The 24776-nt window shown below is 36.0% G+C and overlaps 5 protein-coding genes across 5 annotated transcripts; 2 read left to right on the top strand and 3 right to left on the bottom strand.

The window, feature by feature from the left end:
- Positions 1–3188: 3188 nt before the first annotated feature.
- On the bottom strand, positions 3189–5741 carry LOC118750761 (heparin sulfate O-sulfotransferase-like). Its single transcript, XM_036485494.1, has 8 exons — positions 5284–5741; positions 4971–5215; positions 4864–4909; positions 4758–4797; positions 4556–4694; positions 4393–4490; positions 3780–3902; positions 3189–3703 (listed from the first exon to the last, which is right to left on the bottom strand). The coding sequence occupies exons 1-8, from the start codon at positions 5441–5443 to the stop codon at positions 3460–3462; spliced, it is 1095 nt and encodes a 364-aa protein (XP_036341387.1). The 5' UTR covers positions 5444–5741; the 3' UTR covers positions 3189–3459.
- Positions 5742–6298: 557 nt separating this feature from the next.
- On the top strand, positions 6299–7885 carry LOC118750760 (zinc finger and BTB domain-containing protein 49-like). The gene is made up of 2 exons (XM_036485493.1): positions 6299–6556; positions 6612–7885. Exons 1-2 carry the CDS (start codon positions 6365–6367, stop codon positions 7770–7772), a joined length of 1353 nt encoding a protein of 450 aa, XP_036341386.1. The 5' UTR covers positions 6299–6364; the 3' UTR covers positions 7773–7885.
- LOC118750762 (alpha-ketoglutarate-dependent dioxygenase alkB homolog 4-like) lies at positions 7873–9211 on the bottom strand. Its single transcript, XM_036485495.1, has 2 exons — positions 8222–9211; positions 7873–8160 (listed from the first exon to the last, which is right to left on the bottom strand). Exons 1-2 carry the CDS (start codon positions 8947–8949, stop codon positions 7962–7964), a joined length of 927 nt encoding a protein of 308 aa, XP_036341388.1. The 5' UTR covers positions 8950–9211; the 3' UTR covers positions 7873–7961.
- Positions 9212–11458: 2247 nt separating this feature from the next.
- LOC118750764 (serine/threonine-protein kinase Nek5-like) lies at positions 11459–13191 on the bottom strand. The gene is made up of 2 exons (XM_036485496.1): positions 12817–13191; positions 11459–12638 (listed from the first exon to the last, which is right to left on the bottom strand). Exons 1-2 carry the CDS (start codon positions 12982–12984, stop codon positions 11952–11954), a joined length of 855 nt encoding a protein of 284 aa, XP_036341389.1. The 5' UTR covers positions 12985–13191; the 3' UTR covers positions 11459–11951.
- A 1616-nt stretch (positions 13192–14807) lies between these two features.
- On the top strand, positions 14808–18060 carry LOC118750759 (polyphosphoinositide phosphatase-like). The gene is made up of 3 exons (XM_036485492.1): positions 14808–15072; positions 15137–16763; positions 16825–18060. Exons 1-3 carry the CDS (start codon positions 14992–14994, stop codon positions 17718–17720), a joined length of 2604 nt encoding a protein of 867 aa, XP_036341385.1. The 5' UTR covers positions 14808–14991; the 3' UTR covers positions 17721–18060.
- Positions 18061–24776: the final 6716 nt, after the last annotated feature.

Below are 24776 nucleotides of genomic sequence, written 5' to 3'. Positions count from 1 at the left end.
TTTAGGCCTCACTATCAGCTGATATTCTGGCGACATCATAGTGCATCCCGTGGCTATCCAGAGTGCTGTATTTTGACAGGTCCACTGCGTCCGAATTGTTCCCGATGATCACAAAGGCACTGCATAGCTTAGAAGTGACAATTGCGGTTGTGCTCTGAAAAAAGAGTAGGCTATCGAAGGTTACCGCGGGGATTGTAGGGTTGTTCACTGGCAGAATTGGTACGCCGTGGACACTTTCGTCCAGGTGGTGAAAATGGTTGCTGAGGATTTCGTAGAGAGGGTTAGGATATTACTTGCAGTAAAAAATCGAGAAAGTGCGGAGATGAAGCTGGGGGAGGACACCGCCCTGTGGAACCCCTTGTCTAACATGTTCTAAGGCAGAACGGAGGCATGTGTGCTTTCTATTAGCGTGGAATGACGTGCGATGTCGAACGCTTAAGGCATTTCGAACGCTTCTAGGACTGTTCTCTCACAGGGGCGGTTTCGGTTAAGGCCACGAGTTATCTGGTTGTTTATGGCGTAAAGTACATTGGTGGTGATGTGCACTTAGCGGAAGGCATGCGTATGTTTCGCTTACGCCAGGTGATACGTGAAGTGTGGCGATCGCAACTTGTTCAGATTGGTGTAATTTTTGAATCTTTTGAATCTTTTTCTAAAAACCTTTTATATTTGCACAGTAGCCGTTAGATATGTAACTCTTCAACGTTGCATTGGTGATAAATTGAATATTTTCTAGTACATATCATTGGGATCTTTACGTAACGTATTTTGTTAATCAAATTCCAATACGCTGTAATTGCCACTTTCATGAACATGCATGTATGTTCATATGTTCGCAGTTAGGCTAATAACGGTCAATCGTTAATTGCTAACAAAATATAACCGGTTTTTATTTTTAAAATCATTCCGGCAAAGTTATAGTATCAGATTTGTTGTACTTAGTAAATATTACCAGCTTTTGCACAGTAGATAAAGGTGGCTTAGTGGGTAACAAAAGGTCATAAGCAATTAAATTTATGATTCAATGGAACACAGGTGTCTACTGGTATTTTGTTTAGTATCATACACATATGTATTCCTTTGTGAATTAAGGTAAATATTTATTTAGATATGTACATACTACACGTGTAGACTTTTGAAAAACCAAATCAATTTAATTTAACCAAAAATCATATAAAACACCGCTCAAGCTATGAAAAAGAAATTTTCTTCAATCAAAATTTCTTAACTCAACAACGGCAAAGTACTTTGTCAAGCGACAAAAACAATTACTAAATAGTACATATTTCTTGAGATTTTTCTCGGGAGCTGGATTCTAAACATTAGAGAATAAATTAATGAACTCTTAAAAAAAAATTATGATTTTGTATTTTAATATAAGGCCTTTATATGTGAAAATAAGACCTTACATTGCAACCTTTACTAACTAAATACAACAAACCAGACCACAGATATCTAATAAGCTGCACTGACAAAGTAGGCAAGCAAATTGCCTTGATGTAAAAAATCCCCTATGCTAATTTCCTCTGATTGAAAGGTTTAACTAAGTGTTGAAATATGTACTCAACAAGAATACGAAGAAGGTGCATAAAGAGTTGCACGGTGAGTTTGCAAAATCCAAAGTACACATTCTGTAGTATAATTAAATCGATGATTAAAGCCCAAACGCTGTTCTTTGCCCGTTCTAGTACTCGATGTATGTACGTACATATGTACATATGTATGTATGTAGTTGAACGTGATATATATTTCAACACGTATTTAAATGTAATTATAAATTTAACGGCGCTCATTGGAATAGACAGATATGCATACACAATATTTAATGTACATGGTTAAATTCATTTGAAAATTAACATTTTAATTATAAATGATGATATAATCTTTGTAGTTTGATGGAAATGACACTGGATTCGCTTGAAATGGATTTAAGTACAGATAGAAATTTATTATTGAAAAAAAAAACAAAATACATATGTATATTTTATATAATTTGCAACTTTTCCTTGCGCACTGAAATATAAGAAATAACGCCAGTTAATTGTACATAACTTTTTCGAAATATAAATGTCATTTTTATTTGTATAGTACATACTTATATATGTATGTATGTATGTGTACAAAGAACAAGATACATACATATGTTAACGAAAAACGTCATTTTACTTAATTGATACTCTAAATATACATATATAATTTCAGTATTTGTTTAATAAATTTAAACAAAATATCAATACTTTGAGTACAATCGAATGCATTCCACAGTACGTATACAATCTATTACAATATATGTATGAATTTTGTTTTCCTTTACATGTCTGCTACTTTTTTCTATATTTAATTCCATTTATACGTGCAACTATCGGGGAGTTCACGATTTATAGCAACTTCACACCTAAAATGCTACAAATCGTGAACAACCCTAATGTATTTCTAATTACATTATCATTTCAATGTACTTTTCTTCATGTGAACATTTTTATGTATTTATTAACTTAAGTAATATTAGATTTATTTTCTATGTTTTGCTTAAGTTATTGTATGTATTGTCAGTATAAAAACGTTTGGATCTCTCCTTATGGGCATTTGTGTGCACACTTAATATAATTTGTATTGATCAAAAATGCGCGATACATACATACATAATTTAATGTATTTAAGGAAGTAGAAAATATGCATATGAATACCAGTAAAAAATAAATTTGAAAGTGTGTACAACTCCAGCGTGCTTCTATGCGCAATTCCGCGCACAATTTAACTAGCATTACAGTAAATTACCTCCTATAACATTGTATACAAATGTAAATGCTACTAAAAAAAATTGATATGCTATACAAAATTTTGCTATATTTTTGTTTAATGTTGTATGTGTGTATTTTACAATTACACTTTCACTAGTTATTGCTAACAATAAAGAAGGAATATGCTGCGCAATGTTGGGAGGGACTCAAGAAAAGTTGTGCAAACAAATTTTTAAACTTATAAATTTTTTTCAGTTTTCGTGAATGTATGAAAGCTACTAACTAAATGTCTTCTAATAAAAGTCCTGGCAAAAGTCGAGGTTTACAGTTCGTAAACTTATTAAGTACATGGTGCGTATGTATAAATAAAAATTTACGCAAATTAAAAGTTAAATTTTTTAAATACAAAAAAAAAATACTACAGACATTAATAATAAATGTACATAAATACATATGCGCGTAAAATAAGTGACTAAACTTAATGGAGGGTTGATAAAATAGAGTGTACTAGAAGTACATTATGAAAACAACAAGTTTATATGTCCACAAGTATGTAGAATTCCTATGTGTATATGTATGTAGTGCTCAACACTACTAATTATGCCCCACCAAACCTGCTCCACAGATACCCTGCACATATACATTTATTTTTAATTTATGCATTTGTGCATTTCTTGCGCGTCTTTGATGCTTTTGCATAAGCATATCTCATTTGCTATCATTTCGGTCTAATTTTTTCATACATATACTTTTGCAAGTGCTTATTATCGGGCACCGTCAATTTGCGCTTTTGATATTCAAATTGAGCCAAAGCAAATTCATACAAGTCATTTTCCATTTGCCAGATTTTCGATTTCTGTATAATGCTGATCGTATCAGCGTTCGGGGCAATCTTCCATGACGTTTGACGCAAATGTGATTTGTTGGAATGTTGATAGTGCTCGCGGAAACCGTGAAATATACTGTAAGAGCGCAAGTAACAATGGCATTTTATCGTATTGTGATTTTATGGTACTAGCTTTCTGTAAATGTACTTACCGTGGCAAAGAACGCTCAAGCAAATCGACAAAATTTTCCATTTGCTCAGTGACACCGACCAGAAAATATTCATTCACCAGATTATGCTTTGCTTGATTTAATGCCCATTCACTGCCGGGTTCCCTATAAAATGAATTAAGGCCGGTATTATCACTTGCGAAGCGAATGAATTTGGCGAAGCGAACGGTTTGGCGAAGCGAATGGATTGGCGAACGCAACTTAAATATGCATTAAGAGTGTTCGCATTTACCAGCTTGTGCAAGTTCTTTGCATCGCAAACACTTTCAATACCTTCTCTGCCTTTTAATTCGCTTCGCCAAACCGTTCGCTTCGCCAAAATCATTCGCTTGGCAAGTGATAATACCACCCTAAGAATTTTTATGAAGTACGAATCCCATTTGTTTGCAAAAACAGGGCTAGAATCGTAACAGTCGTGATCGAGCAACTCGTCACGTAAAAATGCATATTTCGGATTATAACAGTCGTGAACGTACTCTCGTAATTCGGTATACGAGGCGAGCAGTACTTTCACGACTGTTATAATCCAAATATGTATTTTTACGTGACTAATTGCTCCTTCACTTCTGTTACGATGCGAGCCCAGGTTGCTTACCAGCACTCGGCTGCATGTCCGCAAAAGAATGGTATTTGCAGCCACATGTTCTTTGGATCACAGTCTGGTTGTTTCGACAATACGCACTCATCGAAAGTCTAGCAAGGAAAATGTCATTAGAATAAACAAAATTATATAATTGCATATAGAAAAGAGAACTTACAATTTTATTACCCGCCTTTTTACGTACTAAATTCGGACGATAATTATCACCATAGCGTAGAAAATAATAGTATGAAACTAGCCTATCCAATGGCTTACGAACTATATTTATATAAATAGGTTTGTGCGCAATTTGAAATCTATAAAACAAACAAACGCAATATAATCAAAAAATTTATATTTGTATGCACCGCATTAGCTACTTGGAAAAGTCCAAAAATGCCATATGACCATGATAGAGAGCTGGAATAAAAAGTGATAAATTGTAAATAATAGCACAGAACTTAGTTACTTTACAAGCACACTTACCAGGCTTCATTTCATGCCACTTAGTGACATTACGCACAAAAGTAATCTTCGAAAAAACCAATCAAATAATGTTGTTAAAAGTAAGACTGTTTGTCAACACTACTCACCTGATTGGGCAGCGATAATACATGCATATTTGCTGTCACATTTATATGCAAGACATGAAATTTATTACGCTTGCACAAATCATAAGCGATGTTGACAAAACTTGTGGAGCCCGTTTTGGGCACCCGATTGTATAGCACTACTAATTCTTCTTCATAGTCGAAGTTATCCAATGATAAAGTGCCTGGGTGAACATGGTTTGAACCACTATTAACTGCCGTTGCTATTTTGCCCAAAGGTTTGATAGCTACAAAAAAACTCAAAATATACTTTTTTCACATCTGCATAATACATATTTACCATATTTACACTCACCATTGTTCCATGTCTCCTCTATGCGCACCTCAGATGACCAAATGAACCAGTAAGTGCCCAACGCTAGCAAACAAAGTGCACTGAATGCAAACCAATGCAAAGGCTTCCAGCCTATCAGCATTTTCTTGAGTTTTTTATGCCAACACAATAGCCACTTCATTATTAGCAACAACAACAACAAACGCTTTTCACTACTTTAAAGCATGTGCTGCCGTGTATTGCCCTCATTTTTGATTGCATCCGCGTGTCTGTGCCAAAGTTGAACACATTTAAAATTTCTTAAATTACTTAGTCCTTGCTAAATTTAAACAATTTGTGAAATGAAAGCAGCTGGTATGCTTTGAAATTCACAAACACCCTTTACTCCTAGAATACAAAAGGTCAGCTGTTTTTGATTAAAAAAATGACAGAATGAAATCCACAGAGCTGCCAGATGGCGGTTTTCGGAAAGATTTTAGATGAATACTCGGCTGAAAAGGGTATCTAAACGATGTGTTGTCCAATCTGTGTTGCCGATCGTTCGAATGTTCCAACTTTTTGCAATATTGAAAAAAAACTACAAACTTTCGTAAAAATGTTTAAATTTTTTAATTAGATTTCCTAAAAAGTCTGATTACGCAGTTTTGCAGCCCATTGAGCTCTGAAATAAAGTACAAGCTCTAGAATAAAGTACAAGTTTCAGATGGCTGAAAATTGCGGTTAATTTTTTTTTTCAAGTATAAATAAATTGTGTTTATTTGTTATATGGAACCAATTGGAAGCTGGGGATTTGACTTTACCAGATTTTACCTGTGAAAATTCTTCGCGTATGATCTTGCAACTTTTGTCATAGTCAGGACCTTTGTGCCTTCCCATTTTCCCAAACTTTACCAAAGATGAGTACGGGAACTCTCTGGTAAATTCTTTCAGCTTCTAGCGAGTTAGGGAACGCAACTGTACTTGTCAAAAAATATCGAAGTCTCGATGCTATTCGGTACTCATGAAAAGTATCGATATTCTGTACTCGGTACTCGTATCGTTCTTTTACAATTTACGGCGTTTGTGGCCTTTCGCATGAAAACAAAAAAGTGTAAACAAATAAATGGAAATTGAATTAAACATTCGAAATCTACGTAATTTGTGTCGTATATGTTTGGGTGTACCTGATTACAACTTGTGGGAGCAGAAAGTTTGTTGGGCCAATGAGGCTACAACAAATGATGGAGATACGAGCGACCAAAATGCCGAGGATATAACCGTACGTGAGGTGCTGCAAATGTACAATGATTGGCAGGTAAATTTGAGTAAAACCTTTATAGATAATCTCTCTACATGTGTTTTGACACTAGCATTCAATATTGGAAATGGATGACGAACTGCAACTGATATGTAAACAATGTCTGAATGAGCTACAACCTCATTATCGCTACTATAGGCGCTTGCTTGCCGCAAATAGGCAAATGAAGCAACTGTATGAGGAAGCACTGGAGAAGGAAGTTGTAACAAACCAAGTGATTATTGAAAATATAGCGCTTGAAGACAATTTACCAGAGTTTATGGATGTTGCAACAGAGTATCCCACACAACAAGACTCCAGTACACAGCATGAAATGTATACAATCTCCTCATTACCACTAAAACAAGCACAAAAGCGTAAATTCGTAAAAAATCCCAAATTTATACTCACGGGTGGAGTAACACAGCTACTTGCGCATGCTACGGGCGCGACCAGCTTTGCGTCATCAGTGGCATCAAATGATCCGCCACGACAAGCAAATCCCTTTTGTAGTCCACAAAAGCGAAAACGTTTAGATTTGGATGTAGTATTACCAGCGCCAGATAAGAAAGTAAACAGTGATTCACTCAGCGAGCGTCAGCCCTACCCGAAAAATCAGGTAATGGTTGCAAACCATGAAATCAGCGAAAATCATGAAAATCGTGCCATAGTGACGTCGGTAGAAGTTGTCCAAGAATCACCCAAAACTGAAATATCAACATACGAGTATTCGCCCAACGAGCAAGTCCAAGAATTTGTTACGAGCCACAATGATGATAATCCACTTAAAATTGAGAATGATGAGCAGGCTGTGCTTCCTTTTTCAACTGTAAGCGCTGATCACGCAGGTCGCTCCATATATGTATGCAAATACTGCCCTCAAGCGTTTACAGCACCTTGCTTTCTGCTTACTCATGCGCGCAAGTCGCATGTCTGTAAATACTGCAGCAAAGGGTTTATAAAAACACCTGATCTATTTGCACATGTCAAACAAGCGCATCAGGAACACAAGTGTGGTATATGCGATAAGGAGTTTAGTACCAATGGTAATTTGCGTGCACACATAAGGCGTGTACATCGATCGAAAACACCTGAATCAACACCCCGACTAATTTCGAAGTACGCTGCAAGTGAATGCGTAGGTATCATGAAAGAAGATTTTGTAGATGGTGCAGCGGAAACCATTTACATTGAAGAAACTTCACAACCGATGAAGGCAGAATATCTGGACTAAGAAAATTTTTAGTGTGATGTACAAAAATGTATACGTGACCTGTATTTTACACACTTCTCCAAATTGATTCGTGAAATAATATTAAAAAAAAAAATTAAAATTTTGGCTGCTAATTACTAGTTTATTATAGACGCAGTATCAGATCCTAATACATATATAAGCCAAAGCTTATGCTTGCGAAATTTTTAATCAATCTACATTTATATCTGTCCAGAAGTTTTGAGCGTTTTTTGTTACTTCAAAGCCCTTTATTTTATCTTCTCCCTCAATGTACATCGGCGTAAACTCTCTATATGCAATACATACACGACGTTCTTTGATGTCTTCGCGCAAAACCGAATGCTCAAATTGGTAACGCGGGGGACCATACATCACAATCAAGGATAAACTGAAAAGAAGAAAATGATCAACAATTTTAAATTAAGGAAAGCTAACCGCCAATACATTACTTAGGCATAGGTACACGTATAACTTTTTTATCGAAATGTTGAAATTCTTCTTTATTATACAAAGGTAGTATTAATTGTTTTTCATAATTCTTCACCAGATTTAAGTTATATTTTGTCGGCTTTGCACTTGCATCGAAAGCGGTCAATGTGAGTACAGCATCACCAAGGCAATTAAGTGTCACCACACGCTCCCCCCAAACCCAGCAATCATCTACATGTGGATCAATAGATGCACCCTTTGAGGACTCATATTCCAATGAGCATTGTTCAATAGTCTGAAAGTCGCTCAGCAATGACACTTGCCGTAAACGTTCTTGCACGAAACGTGTACCTTCTGGAAAACCATTGAAATTGCCATTTCTTAACTTTCGTTGTCGAAAATTTGTCTTTGGGCCGAAATTTTGTTTACGACGACCACTCTGAGACGTTGTCCAAGGTAGCGCATCCAAGCTTTCCATCAACAATTCACCTTCGCTTGCACTAATGAACTGCTCTTGAACATACAATCCCGGGAAGGGCAAACCTTCCTCCCCGTTGTGTTCCGGGTGTTTTGCACGCACTTCAAATGGATTCCAGGCTTCAAATAGTCGCTCACATGCCGGACAAAATGAATACGCGTGGAGCTCTTGCAATTGAGTATGAAGCGATGCTTTTTCAATATTGAAGTCTTCTTCACATTTTAAACATGTGCGGACACCTTTGCAGCCACACGGACGTGTAGTATTCATTTGATGATTTTACCTGTAATTAAATTTTATGGAAATAGCGCAAGCGAACAAATGGTGGCTATTCAAAACACGAACAGCTGGTCGCGTATACTGCCGTTTGGTTTTAATTTTTTAACACTACTAAAAACCAGCACGATGTGAAAGGCCCTAATACTTTCCAGAGTTTTGCCACTTTATAAATTTGAGTCGTACCAGTCACGTAGATAATACCATGTTCGGACGAAGACGAGTTTTGGGATTGTGGGCTGAAGCTGAAATTAGTCAAGAACGTAAACCTACCGGTACGTAAACCCGAGTCAGCTGACACGATCTGTCTTACCAAAGCGCCATGTAAATGAAAACCCAACACCGCAGAATTTTTCTATAGTTGTAGCCCGTAGCGCAAAAATCTGCGGAATTTAGATTTTTCCGTGTCAGCTGATTTCTCCTTCTTTAGATGGTTGCCACTTCGTCAGTTTTACAGATGGTAAAAAAGATATAAGTTCCTATTCAAATTATGTTTAAAATATTTGGCGCGTATTCATAGTATAGCAACTAAGTCGAAACTAACAAAGTTGCAACTTAAATTTAAGAACCAGCTTAAATTTTACCTCTATTCATAGTCGCATTTCAGACTTCTACTAAGTAGTTTCGACTTAGTTTACGATACAGCAAAACGAGTGAAAATGTATCGATTTTTCTTTACGATATTTTGGAAAAATTACATTTTTATTAAATAATGTCAAGTTTGATCATCCGTTTATGTAATTTTTATTTTCATTGCATGATTATGCAAAAGAATAAGGTATCATTTTCTTGTTAATTGTGTGAAATAGCCAGAACAACCGCAGTGATGTGAAGCCGATGTTTATCGAAAGCATGCTGTGAAACATACAAACAGTAGATATCTAAATGTTATGCACAAATTTACCTTAAAAGAACTAGCGTGAAACTGACTTATTATTTGAGAATTTATCTAAATTATTCCAATTATAAAATTGTGATGAAGCTTTATTCGAATTGTAATACGCATTTAATTTCATCTTCCGATTAAAATGGATCGATCTTTGTAAATTTTAATGGGAGATTATTTAATATTATCAAAATCACCCTCTACCAACTTAATTTTTACATATTTCGTCTGTTTTCCCTTAATTTGATAAAATACTTCTTCCTAGTTACGACTTAGTTGCAGCTGCAGCCGAAACTAAATTTTAAGTTGGTACTTATACCATGTTCTGACCGACATCGAAAACATGTTTTCGTTGCTAAAACTAGTTTTCGACCTAAAACATGTATTTTCGTCCATGTAAAATCTGTCAAACGAAAACCAGTTTTCGCTGAAAACTACTTGAAAACTCACGTTCCACTCATTCCAATCGGTGTCTTCACTAGTTTTTTTCGATTATTTATCGAAGTGGAAGTCATATTTTATCATCTTTAATACGCTATTTCGTATTTATTGTTAATTGGCTGGCCAAAGTAAAATAAGAATGAAAGTAAGAGGTTGCTAATGAAAAGAAAATGTGGGAAAAGCATTTTGGTTTTGTTTTTGTGAACGTAAGTTTTCCAGTAGTTTTCAGCGAAAACTGGTTTTCGTTTGACAGATTTTACATGGACGAAAACACATGTTTTAGGTCGAAAACCAGTTTTAGCAACGAAAACATGTTTTCGATGTCGGTCAGAAAATGGTATAAGACTTACTAGCCCAGAGTAATTGTGTTCCTTATCAACGAGAAATAGTCCGACGTAGTCAAATTTTGTCCAAACATTTTCTGTTGCAAGTCTCTAGTCTCGAGAATCCCAAATGACAAGAATTTGTAACTGATATAGAATAGAGCCGTTAATATAAAATTAATAGCTAATGGGCCGTATGAATAAAAACAAAGCAATTGCTTTTTCTTAAAATTTCATACCTTTCACTTCAATTTTGCTTGAATAAATCGAGTAGCGTAAGAAATTTTAAGAAAAAGCAATTGCTTATTTTTTTATACATACGGCCGTTCGTCCGTTTTTATGGCTGTTTGAGTCTTTAATTATTGGCTTTGTTATTTAAAGCGAGCACACTGACACGAGTTTATTCCATATCGCGTTTGATGCCATATAAACTAGAAACTCTCCGAAGTTACACGGTTTGGTCAGAAGAGTTTTTGCTGGCAAAATCTTGAAAAGTGTCAACTGAATTTAAATTAATGGAAATTAAAGAATAAACGAAAATAATCTAAAAACTAAAAAAAAAAATTAATTGAAAATGGAAGGAGGCATTCTGATTTTGACTCGTTATTACCGCCATCGACTTCCGCCATTTACTGATACTAACTAGACAATCTTTTCTGAAATCCGTTCCAGGTATTTATAAACTTGACTCTTCCATCATTTTTTGAACAAAATCTGTCGATAATTTCGCATTGTATGAGCCCAGTCTCAAAATACGTAAAAAAAATTTGACTTTTTCTGACAATACTTATGTATATTTATAACATTTCGAGACTATTACAAATATGGAAAAAATTACAACTAAAGTTCTCTATACAGTTCTATGCGAGCGTGAACGTGCATGTATGCAACCGACTCTATAGTGAACAAGGGGAATTCACAAAGACAAAAATTCTATTTGCATTCTTTTGCGTGCTCGCACATCTGATTGCTCACATATGAATGCTTTTTGAGTGCGAGCTCGGAAAATAGGCATATAATAAACTTTAAATAAGTTTTTTTTTTATACTTCTGAAAGATAGTTTCGTTTTCTTTCTTTACATAATCAGCCCAATTCTGAATACTCCCAGGGAGTTTGTTCTCCGGGAATTTGTTTCTCCCGAGAAAGGAATACTCCAACAATTACTCTCAGGGAGAAGCATTTCCCCGAAAACTCCCAGGGAGTTTCTGTTCAGAGTCGGTCTGAATAACTATTGCAAAGAGTGAAGTAATAACAAAGATATCGGTCAAAATAAAAAGTTCACGTTCACGCTCGCATTCAACTGTACAGAGAAGTTAAAGCTTACAATACAAATTAACTTGCAAGTTTATTTGCTGCATTTAAAATAATTGTTGTAGTATGAAATCGCAATTCTTGGATTGCCAGTGACAATGCTAAAAACCGACACACGTTTCTTCGGATCAACATTTAGCATTTTTTCGCAAAGACAACCCCACTCTATTCCATAACAATGACTTATCGAACCAAAGTTAAGACCATTTTGAGCACTGCTTAGGACTAAACCCTTTAAATCAATTAAGTTCTTAGCGTTTTGAAAAGGACTAACACCATTACACATTTCATACAAAACACATCCCAATGACCAAACATCTGATTTAAAGTCATGTTTTTCTCCCCTCATTACTTCTGGCGCCATATAATAATATGTGCCAATAAGACCTTTTGTTGGATTATGTGAGCTGTGGACGGTCGAAATACCAAAATCAGCTATCTTAATCCTATTTTCCTTGTCCAAGAGTATATTTTCAGGCTTGAGGTCTCTATGAATTATATGTCGAATATGTAAATACTCAAGTCCCAAAAGAATATCAAATATAATAGAATAGAACATATTTTTCTTAATAGGAGGGAAGTGCTTAATGTTTCCGTTTATTGCATCTCGCACTGTACCATTTGTTGCATACTCCATAACAATGTTAACGCTGCTTCTGTATACGAATGCTCTGAAGAATTTAATAATGTTCGGATGTCTTAATTGAGAAATAATATAAATCTGTAAGTAAAAAGCTTTGAGCTTACGATGCACGATTTGTGAAATTTAAATGTATTTGCATTGTTCAACTTTCACAGACGTTTGGTTTTATCAAAAGTTGGTTGAAAGCGATTTGTTTGCACCTTTCAAACAAAATTTTTACGAAAAGTTGAACAATGCAAAGGCGCTTTATACACACCTCATCCATCAACATTTTCATCTCTTGGTTGGGCTGGCGAATTCGTATACGCTTTACACAAACATACTGTGCACCATAGTCCAATTTACACTTACAAAGAAATACATGCCCAAAACTTCCTTCACCCAGTATACACAGAGGTCGTAAATTCGGATCTCCTATGTCCATAATAGCTATTATTCCAGCGTTGAAAAATCAATTAGGGTTGGAAAAGACGACTGTGACTTTAGTCAAAAATCGACTTTTCGTTGAAAAAACTCGACTTTTTGGAATCGACTGCAGTCACCTCAGTTTGATTAAAATCGACTCTTACTCGATGACTTCGACTTTCGTTTACTAATGCCATGTTCTGACCGACAACGAAAACACCTTGAAAACGAGTTTTGGGATTGTGGGCTGAAGGCCGTTCACACCAACTGTTGGTGTTTTCGTTGACATTTCTTTCGTCCTTTGTTTACAGTTTTGCTACACAAAAACAAAACCAAAATACTTTTCCTTCAATTTCTTTTAATTACAACGTTTTACTTCCATGCTTACTTTATTTTGGCCAGCCAATTAACAATAAATCCGAAATGACGTATTAAAGATGATAAAATATAACTTCCACTTCGATAAACTAGTTTTCGTTTGACAGTTTTTACGTGGACGAAAACAAAAGTTTTAGGTCGAAAACCAGTTTTACCAACGAAAACAGGAAACAGCTCAATTTTTGCTTTTATATTAAAATAATAATGATGTTGCAGCCACGAGGTTTTCGTGCAAATGAAAATGTAGCTGCCAAACTACCAAATTGCCGGCAATAGATGGCAAGATATAAGCTCTGATATATATTGCTCTTGAAGAGCAATGAGCGGTCTCCATTGGCTATTTATATTCTAACATATGTATCAAGGTATAAACTTTATCCTGTGGAGACGGGCAGTTACACACGGCGATTTTTGTTACGGCAACTCGAAGTTGAAGAGAGCGCGACGAGGAAAGAAGAGGGGCACCGAGTTGCCCGTGCTCGGGCAACACGCTTTGTGCTCCCGTTCGTCTGTGTAAATTCAGTTAGCGGTTCGCAGCTGACAACAAAAATTTCATATAAAAAGGTCGCCGTGTGTAAATGAAACGAGCAACACCTAAAGGGAATATTCCGGGGCCATTTCAAATGAATATTTAAATGGAACTTAAGTTTAATCAAAGAACGTAAATCTATAAGAAGAGACAACACGTTATAATTGTAACGAGTGGGAACATCAGGAGCGTGCTTTCTCTTTTGCCCAAATACGTCATGTTCACACTCGCTACAATTATAACGTGTTTTCTCCTCTTATCGACTAACGTTTTTTGGTTTAATTTTTGATTGTTATTTAAATGCCATTTAACTTTCGTTGGGTTTCAGATCAACTTTATTTAATTATGCCAAACAAGTGGCAACACTGTCGCTTGCTACTTGAAATTGTTGTTGCATTTGCTTGTTTGTTTACATTTTGTACTGAACAGCTGATTGTTCTTTGGCAAGATTGATAAAACAACCTACTTATCAAACTTGGTTGTTTGGTACAAACACAGGGTTGCATATCTCATACTTAAATTGTCAATATTGGCCATTTAAGTGTATGATCTGAAAATTAGCTCTTGAAGTTAATCACCAATCTCTACATACAACATGTTTTCGATGTCTGTCAGAATATGTGAGGGATTCACAACGATGTCGTAGGCGTCGTATTGTTGTATGTCGTAATTTTTAAAAGCTTAAATAATTGTTTGGAGAACTTGAAACCACCACCAACTATTTTTTAACATTGCGAAAATTCATAATATAGCTTTGATAGTACTTAGCGAACCCCCTTAATATATTTTTTAGGAGTTTAAAGTTTAGGTCATACCACAATACGACACTTACGTCACGATTGTAAATACCCCAATGGTATTAGACAAAAAAGTATCAAAAATGCTACAATTGTACCAAAATGGCAACGCTGATCACCACCAATCTGGCAATGATTATGTAAATAAATAATTGTGCGAAATTCTGGCAATGCCGGCTCTGTTATCTCTAAAGTAAAAATCAGCTGTTTCTTTTTCCACAAATAAAGGATTTATCATCACAGTGCAATGAATCGAAATTTATACTAATGTTGCTTGGAGAAACCACTTTGCGAAGAATTAAAAAAACATAAATATTACAAAATGAACAACAACAACCCAAATATATTTTTTAATCCACTTATTAGTGCCATACAGAAAGTGGTTCTATACGAAACGCGCAGCGTAAGCAATTATCACTACATATTCACCCTGCCAATCTTAACTTAGTGGCATTTAAATTTTTTAGCGTCTCTACCTTGTTGGCAGCAATAATCGGGAAACGCGTTTTCGTATGCTCACAATTGATCGCACTCAACATGACCGCGTTGTCATCGATGAGAATCCAGATGAGTTGAATGCGCTTGAAATACGTCGATTCCTGGCATCGCTGGGTAGCTCACCGCGCGTAACATCAGCCTACGGCGTTCTAGGTTTTGTACGCTTCCTCGAAGGCTATTATTTATTGCTCGTTACCAAGCGTAAGTGTTGCGCACACATTGGCATGCATCTGATATACACCATCAAGGATACGGTAATGGTGCGCGTCAACGAACCGACAACATTGCGTACACCGCATCCTTATGAGGAGCGTTATAAAAAAATGTTCCAGAGTATCGATTTGCGCAGTAATTTTTACTTTTCCTATTCGTACGATTTGACGCGTACTCTGCAGTATAATGAATCAGCACCGCGTTTTGTGGGACCCAATGTCGATTTGGAGCACGATGAGCCGTTGCCGGACTGGAATAAGCTTACTAACAATGTGGTAGCGCCTGATGAGCGTGTGAATTATGCCTTTCGCAGCAACTCACGTACGCGCTTTGTCTGGAATGCTTTCCTCTTGCAGCCAATGCGTGGCATTATTCCTAAAGATTGGCTATTAGAGGTCACACATGGCTACATTAGTCAGTCATGTATTAGTGTGTTTGGAAGACATGTCAACGTCTGTTTAATTGCACGTCGTAGTACACGATTTGCGGGCACGCGATTTCTCAAACGCGGCGCTAACTATCAAGGCGATGTTGCAAATGAAGTTGAGACGGAACAAATTGTTACAGATGGTCAACGAATGTGCTCCTTCACACAAATGCGCGGTTCAATACCCTCACACTGGTCACAAGACGTGGTCAAGATGGTACCAAAACCACAGATTCAAGTGGATATTTGTGATCCATATGCGCAAACACCAGCGCGTCATTTCGATCGCCTACTTTTTCATTATGGCGCGCCGATTATCATTTTGAATCTGGTGAAAAAACATGAGAAACGCAAGCATGAATCGATTATCTCTAAGGAACTGGTCTATAGCATACGCTACCTTAATCAGTTCTTGCCGCCGCAACACCGTATGAAGCACATTCACTTCGACATGGCGCGCAAAAGTCGAGCTGGTGGCAATGTCATGGAAATGCTAGCTGACATAGCGGAGAGCGTCGTGCAACAGACCGGCATGTTTTTCAAGGCGCGTGGTAGCGAATGCACTTTTCAAAAAGGCATAGTGCGTACGAATTGCGTCGATTGTCTAGATCGCACAAATACGGCACAATTTGCCATAGGCAAATGTGCGCTTGGTCATCAACTAGAGCTTTTAGGATTTGTCAAATCCACTAAACTCGAATTCGACTCAGATTGTGTAACGATGTTGGAGAATTTGTATGAAGAGCATGGTGACACGCTAGCGCTGCAGTATGGTGGCTCTCAGCTTGTGCATCGCATTAAAACTTACCGAAAGACAGCAGCTTGGGCCTCGCAGGGCAATGACATCATGCAAACGCTAAGTCGTTATTACAGCAACACATTCAGCGATACCGAGAAGCAGCACAGCATTAACTTATTCCTGGGCTATTACATACCGAGCAAAAGCCATACGAAACGTTGGTATCTTTTGTATATAAAGTTCGTTTCTTTTTATTATTTTGCATCTTAATTTTGCAGAAAATCAGCCAATTTGGGAATTGCAAACAGATTACTATATGCATAACGTTTATAAGCCGCTTACACCACAAAATGAGACGCGCCACATTACAGACTGGGTGCGCCACAAGGTGCGCTCCTGTCTACCCCACTCCACTTCGGACTCGAATAAAATTGTAAAAGAACTATTTCGTGTACATTCCAAAGGTCTGGAAATGATCGACGCATATGCCAACTACCATCAGTCTTTCAAATGGACCGATCTCAGTGAGCACATCGCCTTCGAGATTAGCCAGCTTGCTTTGCGTTACATGCCTACATTCCGCACCAACTACTCACCATTCCAGCGGCAAATACAGGATCGTAAAGCAAGCAAAAATCCCAACCTAACCGGACAAAGTTCGACCAGCTCCACCAATAGCAACTCATCGAGTTCCACATCCGAAGCAGATGATACCTCGTCTGATGAGGATATAAGTGCAGGCTATTCCATTAAGGATGCAAATCAAACTGAGTCCGTGGAGCAAGACATATTTACGTTAGAGTCGCTGTTACCGCCTATGGAAGAGGTGTACGGATGTAAGATCACTAATCCATCTAAAGCGAATATGGCCATTTACAAGAAATATGTGCAAATGGGAAAATTATGTAGTGGAAGCAATAGTCCTTTTGCACTTTCGCCATCGTTGGCGCCACGTGAACGCGATATGGAAATGGCAAAGCTAATGCGTGGCATAAACTTGCGACCCCTAAGTGATTACGGAACTAATTCGTATTTGAGTGTGAAACCACCCACAGTGAGCGAGGAAAGTCAAAAAATATATGCGGAATATTGCAAGGTGCCGCGCAACTTCAATGCAGCAGTGCCGAAATTTGAAGAGTTTGATGTACTATATCGTTACGTGCAAATGCTCTAAAGAGCTGATGAAAATATTGAGCGAGTTATGCAAGCGTTTTATGACTAAAATGCGTTTGAATATATTTTAATTGTGTATAAAGTATTATGATTAGTAGTTAATTTTTTATTGCACTTCTAAAATGCACGCAATTATAAGGAACACGTATTTCACGAGTGAAAAAATTATGTTTTCCTGTCGAGCATCTCGTCGTTTAAAGTACAAAACCGCTTAACTGACATTTGCTGTCAAAAATTGGATTTGCTCACACAAGCTCTGGTCTCAATCTTTATCCATTCATCCTGAAATATACTAGCCAGAAATACGATTGCTTTATAAAAAAGAGAACCGTTTTGAAATATGAGTGTTTTTACTCTCTTGAAAAGAATTTATGCAACCTTACATACGCGGTTTTGCATTATCTTGATACGCGGTTTTGTACTTTAAACGACGATATGCACTTTATTATAGCCATTCCGCTTACGTAAAAAGTACGTAATCTCTACCCTCGTTTAAATGTAAGCTATTTAAATTCGCTTCGAAAGCGCTATTGGTGAGATTTAATTTCATGCAAAAAATCATTGGCGGCCGCTCATGCGTGAAATGCACGATGGGCACTAAATATGTGAACCTATGTGCTTGCTTCTCGTAGTGATTATATGATTTGTTTATTTTCTTTAAAATAAAATTAGAAACCTTCTTACTTGAAAAATGCTAAAACACATATCAACCGTACACTCAGACTTACTCTCATCTACATCACAAAAGGTATGCACTTTACGCTTATCCGCTGGCGGCATTCCAAATTGTTAACCCAGTACGCCATCGTTCGCTACACAACAATTGCCAAAACGTTTCAGCAAAAACTAAGAAAGTTGCGGCCGCCGCTTTTTATAGAATTTCCGCTGCTCAATCTGTACTGCAATCATCAAAAACACAAACCTCAATTTTAAACTTTTTGTTGTTTTCTACTTCCTCTTCCTTCGCGGTTGATGTCACTCTGTTGTGTGTTCGCTGCAAATGCTGCTGCGCTAGATGCATTTGTTGCTTTTGTATATGCACAGCTGTGCACTGTGTCAATCCCCTTTTCGCCATTGACTAATCGTACACTTTGGATTTGCATATTTGCAATTTTAACACACCAACATAACACAATACTAGAGTTCAGACTTTGATGCGAAATTGTGTGCGTTTGAGCGATAGTGCAAATATTGGCAGTTTTTTTTACAAGAAACATATGGCACCGTTATAGCGTCGTTTCGCACAAACGCACAGCAAAAGCAACAAAACAAACGCTAATTTTTGCCTTTCGCATTTTCGATCAAAGAGTGAACTCACCTAATAGTTTGATTGAACCAGCAGCCGAGTGAAAAATATGCGGCGTTGTCAAATGACTTTTGTAGACAAGGAATTAGGTGTGTACTCGTCAGAGCTGTAAAACTGTGAAATCATTTGAAATTAAAAATCATCAATTTTATATTATTATGTTTTCATTGAATTCTCCCTTATTGAATAATGCGGCTTGTAGTTTTCCAATTCTACATTCACTCAAAGTAGATACGATTGCACACATTTCCATATTCAAAGAAAGATTGAAAAAATTGAATGACGAACGATTCACTTTTAACACTGAATAAGCACTCAGATGAATGCAGCTTTTGCTATGTGTGCACACATCCACTCAGTACCAATCAATTGATATAAATATTTTGAACACACAAAACCCTCTGAAAAATACGCCAGGTTGCATTTTATTAAAAAGACTGCAAAATTTCAACACGAAAAATAGTTAATAGAGCGTTATCATCAGTTTTTTTCACTTAAATTTGTACAAGGATTTATAAGAATAAAAAATATTAATTGGAGAAATATTTTTTAGTGAACGTGTCGTTAGAATGTCATTATGAAAAATATAAATTATTAATGATTTTAACATCTCTGTTTAGAAAATTGTCAGCTTTCCAAATAAGTGTTACCAATACACCATTAATAATGCATAATGCATAAATTAGTACATACATATATAAGTTAATATAAACTAACAAATTTAAGAGCTTCTGGTTCTAAATTTAGACATACATATACATTTAATTATTTAATTATAAAAATGTTTGATACAAATTTCTTCGTACTTTTTTTCGTCGCTATTGGGTCAAGCAGTTAATAAAGATTCGAAAATCGAATTCGTTGGTTTGTGGAGGTTTTTTCATTTACAATAAGCCACAAATTATCAACATTTCCAACAAAAAAAATATTTAACAAAATTCGTTGGTCCCTATTTTCATTAACATCCTTTTCCGAAAGTGCAATATTTAATAATTTATACCCATTTCATTGAGCACGCTTTTTAACCCAAGTTTTGGTTTGTTTGTTAACATCAAAACTACATATCGACACCTAAGTGGAAGATCGACCTATCTCGGCAGCCAGTTCGAAAACTCCCTATCTCAAAAAACTGTTCTAGAACACCCTATTTCAGAATTTTGTTGAAGAACGCCCTATCTCAGAATGCGGTTCAAAAACGCCCTACCTCGGCAAATTTTCAATATATTTTCATTTGAGATAGGGCGTTCTTCAACCAAATTCTGAAGTAGGACTTTCATAAAAAGTTTTCTGAGTTAGGGCGTTTTTGAATTGGCTGCCGAGATAGGTTGATCTTCCAATCAGGTGTCGGTATATTAATAAAAAATGATTAAACATTGTCTGCTGTAACCTATTTTAGAAATAATTTATTTATTAGGTGTTGCAATTTGAAAAAATTAGTTCCTTCCAATTTTGGGAATCAAACGGGACTCCACACAAGCAAAAATAGTTTTCTACAATCTTTATTAACCTGAAGGGCTAGACAACAAACAACCGCTATGCGAACAAAGTTATAATACCCATGTGCACAAATGCGCTCGGGTGTAATTATTTCTTAAAACATTATTCTAAATGTATGTTTTGAGCAAATTGATTTCAAAAGTTAGAAATATGTCCCATTTTTCAAAAATGTATAATAATAAACATGTGACTTTTTTAGCAATTTGTTTTCTGTAATTAAGGAAATATTGAATTTTTTGAATTTTTCGAAATTACCGTTTTATGGGAGGGACCAGGTTATGGTTTAATTTTTGTATTTTCAATACGCTTCTGCCCTGCATAAAGGGAAACCCGCGTACCGAATTTTCTTCCGATATCTCAATTTTTCCTAGAGTTATCGTGTACACAAACAAACGGACAGACAGACAGACGGAGATGGACTAATCAACTTCTCTTTTTATTCTGGGCATTTACGGTATATACATACGTATGTACATAAATGTAGTATATATCTATCTCGATTTTGGTTGTTCCAAATATCCGTTACGTGAGAAAAGTTATAGTACCCTACTGCAGAAGTGCGTAGTAAATATGTTTAAATAGTACACCTTTTAATTAATAATTAATAAAAAAAAATTTTACAATGTAACTCCTCAACCCCTCTTTAAAGAAAACAAGAATCCTATAAAATTTCGTTTTGAAAGTTTTCAAATTTGATAACTGAAGAAAAAAATTAATAGAAAAATAATCATACAAATTAAATTTATATATACATATATTCTGCGAAAAAATGTCTACAATCAATTTTTAAACCCTTTTCGCAATTGGTGTACTCTTGTAACCGGTAAATTTTGTTACCATCTCATAAGCTGGTAACAAAATATTGCCCCGCCCCGTGAAATATGCAATGCCAGAATTTCCACAATTCTTCATGGATGAATTGCTGAATATATAGCATTACCAACGTTCCTAGAATCGCGGTGACATGAACAGGTAACATTTTTTGGTAATAAAATTTTCCGGTTAAAAAATCTTCGGTTACGTGCAGAATAGACCTTTTATAGTTCTAAAAGTCTATAATACGAAGGGACAGATGCCGGTAATGAAATTCTTAAGTTTTTTCAAGCAAGAGTTTTAAAAACTCAATTCTATTGACACTGTTTTATATTTCTATATACAGTTCACTAGTTTCGAATGTAATATATGTAAATGTATGTATCAAGATGTGTCCTTTGTGCTCGACGGTTGCGATGTTTGTTTGGACTGATTTCGCACCAGTCATTAGCCATGGGTTAATGTCAGAAAACGTCTATACATACGCGTTGAAATACATACATACGTATACATATATGTTTTTTTTCAATTCCAGATATGTTTAAACTTTAAAGTATAAAATATTTCAACCCTGGGAAAAAAGTATTAGTACTGAATGGTAAAAACGTGTGCATTCATTTTAAATATACAATCAAGTGTGTGTGCGAATGCTTCTGTTACATTCACAATCCATACTGAATGTCAATCTACCATTCAAAAACACAACACAGTTTATTTGTTTTCAAGCATTTTAAGCCACTCAGGAATGAGGCTTTTTTTATACAAACAAACAATCAAAATTTTGAAAAGAATGTCGAGTGAATGCAGATCCTATTGATTCAATCATTTTACAGCTCTGGTACTCGTATTGAGCGGGCAAAATTATCCAGCAGCAAAAATTCTGAGAATTTAGCAGCATTCGCTCTCAAAGAGACAAAATATCCACAGAAGTGCGAGAACGCAAAACTTGCAACCTTCGAAACAACTGATCACTTCGACAGTTGCCACCAGTGTTGCCAGAACTTTTTGGGCCGACCGGCTAGATTGGCAAAAAAAAGCGGCTAAAAACGGCTAAAATGTTTTAGTGAAATTTCACATAGACTCTGGCAAAAAACGGCTAAAATGTTTTAGTGAAAATCCACATGCTTTATTTAAATAAATCGCAAGAAACGAAAGACTAGTTAACACCATTAATTTATATCGAGTGTATATTCCTCATCATCAAATGAATCACTATTGTATATATCACCTGAATTCATTAATTTTAAGAGATCGTCATCTACAGTAAAATTATGGCAGCATTTTTCTTCACGTTTTAAAACGTATCTTATAAATAAAATAGCGTTTAACATTTTAACGCACATTGGATTTCTTTGCTTAGTTTTTATTATATTGATTGAACTAAATATTCGCTCTACTTCTGCATTACTTATAGGCAAAACAAGAAAACTAAAAACTAGGTTGCAAAGGTCAGCAAAAGGGTTTTCTCCTAGGGCATTTCGAAATTGATAAACTTCGGACCAAAAATTTACAGTTGAGTCTAAATTACTCCAGGTATGTAACGTTAACCGTTGCTATTGCATCTCTATGGATGTTATTTCGTCGGCGTTATATTTGTGTTTTTGTTGCTGTAGTTGAACAAATACTTTTGGTTTAATTACTCTAAGGGCCGGTTTCTCTATCTCCGGTTAACACTAATCCCCCGGTAAACATCGTTACCGACCTTATCGACTCCCTGTTATATGCATGGAGTTAGAACGTCGATAACAATGTTTAACCGGGGAGTGAGTGTTAACCAGAGATGGAGAAACCGGCCCTTAATGCATTTCCAACCGAAAAAAGTAAATTTTTTTTAGTCTGGCAATATTTGTAGGGAGGCGTTGGCGTAATTCCTTTATTAAAGTGATAATAAAATAGCGACCATTTTCTCGAATTATTTTCTCGGCTTCATGGTCAAACGCGTTTGTGCTTACTTTTGTTTTTAAATACTCTTCAAAGCTGTGATAAAACTGAGGAAATGGAGCAAGGTATGGTTCCAACGGGGAGCATATAGGATCAAATGTGTCCGCGCTAATAACCACTAGGGACCATAGATGCGAAAGTAAAACATTGAGTTCATTAAAAATCTTCATTGGGTCTGCATTATTGCTTTCGAACAACTTGTTTACTTTTTGCACCTGAAAATTAGGCAAATAGTAAAATTGGCTAAAAACGGCTAACTTTTTTTTACAAACCGGCTAACAAATCGGCTGCCGGCTAGATCGAATTTTCTCCGGCTAGTTGCTATCAAAACCGGCTAAATCTAGCCGGAAAACGGCTAAAATGGCAACGCTGGTTGCCACTGGTGGTTCATTTGGCAATTTATTTTCTGCTTAGAACATTTCCCCCCTATTTGGCATAGTTTTAGATAAGAAAAACCTTTTTAAAATACAAGTTAATTATATCGGAATGAATAAGTTATTTTTCTCATGATTATTTGTGATATCTCATGGTGACACATTCAAAAATAAGATAATCTCCAAACACCCATCATTGATCCAAACAAATTTTTAATTATAAAACTTTCTTTTTCAACAATCAACAACAAAAATAAACTCAACAAACGTTGTGCTTAATAAATTTCTTAACTTTTTGGTTGTATACTAGCATTGATAATAAAATTTGCAATAAATAACTCAAATGGCCACGACCATCGATAGTTTTCCAGCTCTATATCACTCTCTCAATAACCTGAAGACAGAATAAGAATTTCACTGTCGGTGAAATCTCTATGGGAACGTGAACGCTATGCCGAACTAACATTTTGAAGGAGGAATTGAAAATAACTAATTCGGTTGCTTGATGGAAACGCTCTCACGTCAGCTCACGCGTTCTAGTTTGGACTGACACATAGTGAAAAACATCTATCCGAATATTGTAGCCTAGCTATATGCGCGTTCCTTATCTCCCAGAAATAGTCAGAAAAAGTCCGAAGTAGTCAGATTTAGTCCAAAAAGCGTTCCTTAACTCAGAAATGACAGCAAAAATGAGAGAGCAACAGTCAGTGAGAGCGACTCTCATCAGTCCGAAGTAGTCAGATTTAGTCAGAAGAATTTTTTCTGGCAAAATCCTGAAAAGTGTCAAACTCAACTGAATTTAAATTAACGGAAATTAAAGAATACGCAAAAAGTGAGAATAATCTAAAAAGTAAAAGAAATGAATTGAAATTGGAAGGAGGCAAAGAATAATTGATATAGCAAGTGTTTATTGTGCTTGTGCTTGTGTGAATATGTTTTGTACATACTGTTACGATTATCCTCGAAACCTTGAGGGATTTCCCAAATATACTCGGGCTCGTATCGCTGGATTGTTAAATAAATGCTAACGATGACCAAATTGTAGTACAATTAACTTTATTGTACAATAAGCAATTTACAATACTCGCTAATACAGTAAAAACACTTTACAATACTTGTTAAAGCA

Source organism: Rhagoletis pomonella, unplaced genomic scaffold (genome assembly GCF_013731165.1).
Source record: "Rhagoletis pomonella isolate Grant_MI unplaced genomic scaffold, Rhpom_1.0 Rhpom_scaffold_00388, whole genome shotgun sequence".
Lineage (NCBI taxonomy): Eukaryota > Metazoa > Arthropoda > Insecta > Diptera > Tephritidae > Rhagoletis > Rhagoletis pomonella.
The sequence above is the reverse complement of the archived record's forward strand: the minus strand, read 5'-3'. Positions and strand labels throughout refer to the sequence as shown.

Bases quoted from the DNA above. Each gene is read 5' to 3' on its own strand.
- LOC118750760 (XM_036485493.1), top strand. From the start codon at position 6,365: ATGGAAATTGAATTAAACATTCGAAATCTACGTAATTTGTGTCGTATA. The intron at 6,557-6,611 runs GTAAATTTGAGT...TTTTGACACTAG, and splicing joins AAATGTACAATGATTGGCAG to CATTCAATATTGGAAATGGA.
- LOC118750761 (XM_036485494.1), bottom strand. From the start codon at position 5,443: ATGAAGTGGCTATTGTGTTGGCATAAAAAACTCAAGAAAATGCTGATA. The intron at 4,798-4,863 runs GTAAGTGTGCTT...TTTTTATTCCAG, and splicing joins GTGGCATGAAATGAAGCCTG to CTCTCTATCATGGTCATATG. The intron at 3,704-3,779 runs GTAAGTACATTT...GCGCTCTTACAG, and splicing joins CTTGAGCGTTCTTTGCCACG to TATATTTCACGGTTTCCGCG.
- LOC118750759 (XM_036485492.1), top strand. From the start codon at position 14,992: ATGAACAACAACAACCCAAATATATTTTTTAATCCACTTATTAGTGCC. The intron at 15,073-15,136 runs GTAAGCAATTAT...TAAATTTTTTAG, and splicing joins TTCTATACGAAACGCGCAGC to CGTCTCTACCTTGTTGGCAG. The intron at 16,764-16,824 runs GTTGGTATCTTT...TTAATTTTGCAG, and splicing joins GAGCAAAAGCCATACGAAAC to AAAATCAGCCAATTTGGGAA.
- LOC118750762 (XM_036485495.1), bottom strand. From the start codon at position 8,949: ATGAATACTACACGTCCGTGTGGCTGCAAAGGTGTCCGCACATGTTTA. The intron at 8,161-8,221 runs GTAATGTATTGG...TCTTCTTTTCAG, and splicing joins ATACGTGTACCTATGCCTAA to TTTATCCTTGATTGTGATGT.
- LOC118750764 (XM_036485496.1), bottom strand. From the start codon at position 12,984: ATGGACATAGGAGATCCGAATTTACGACCTCTGTGTATACTGGGTGAA. The intron at 12,639-12,816 runs GTGTGTATAAAG...TTTTACTTACAG, and splicing joins TGAAAATGTTGATGGATGAG to ATTTATATTATTTCTCAATT.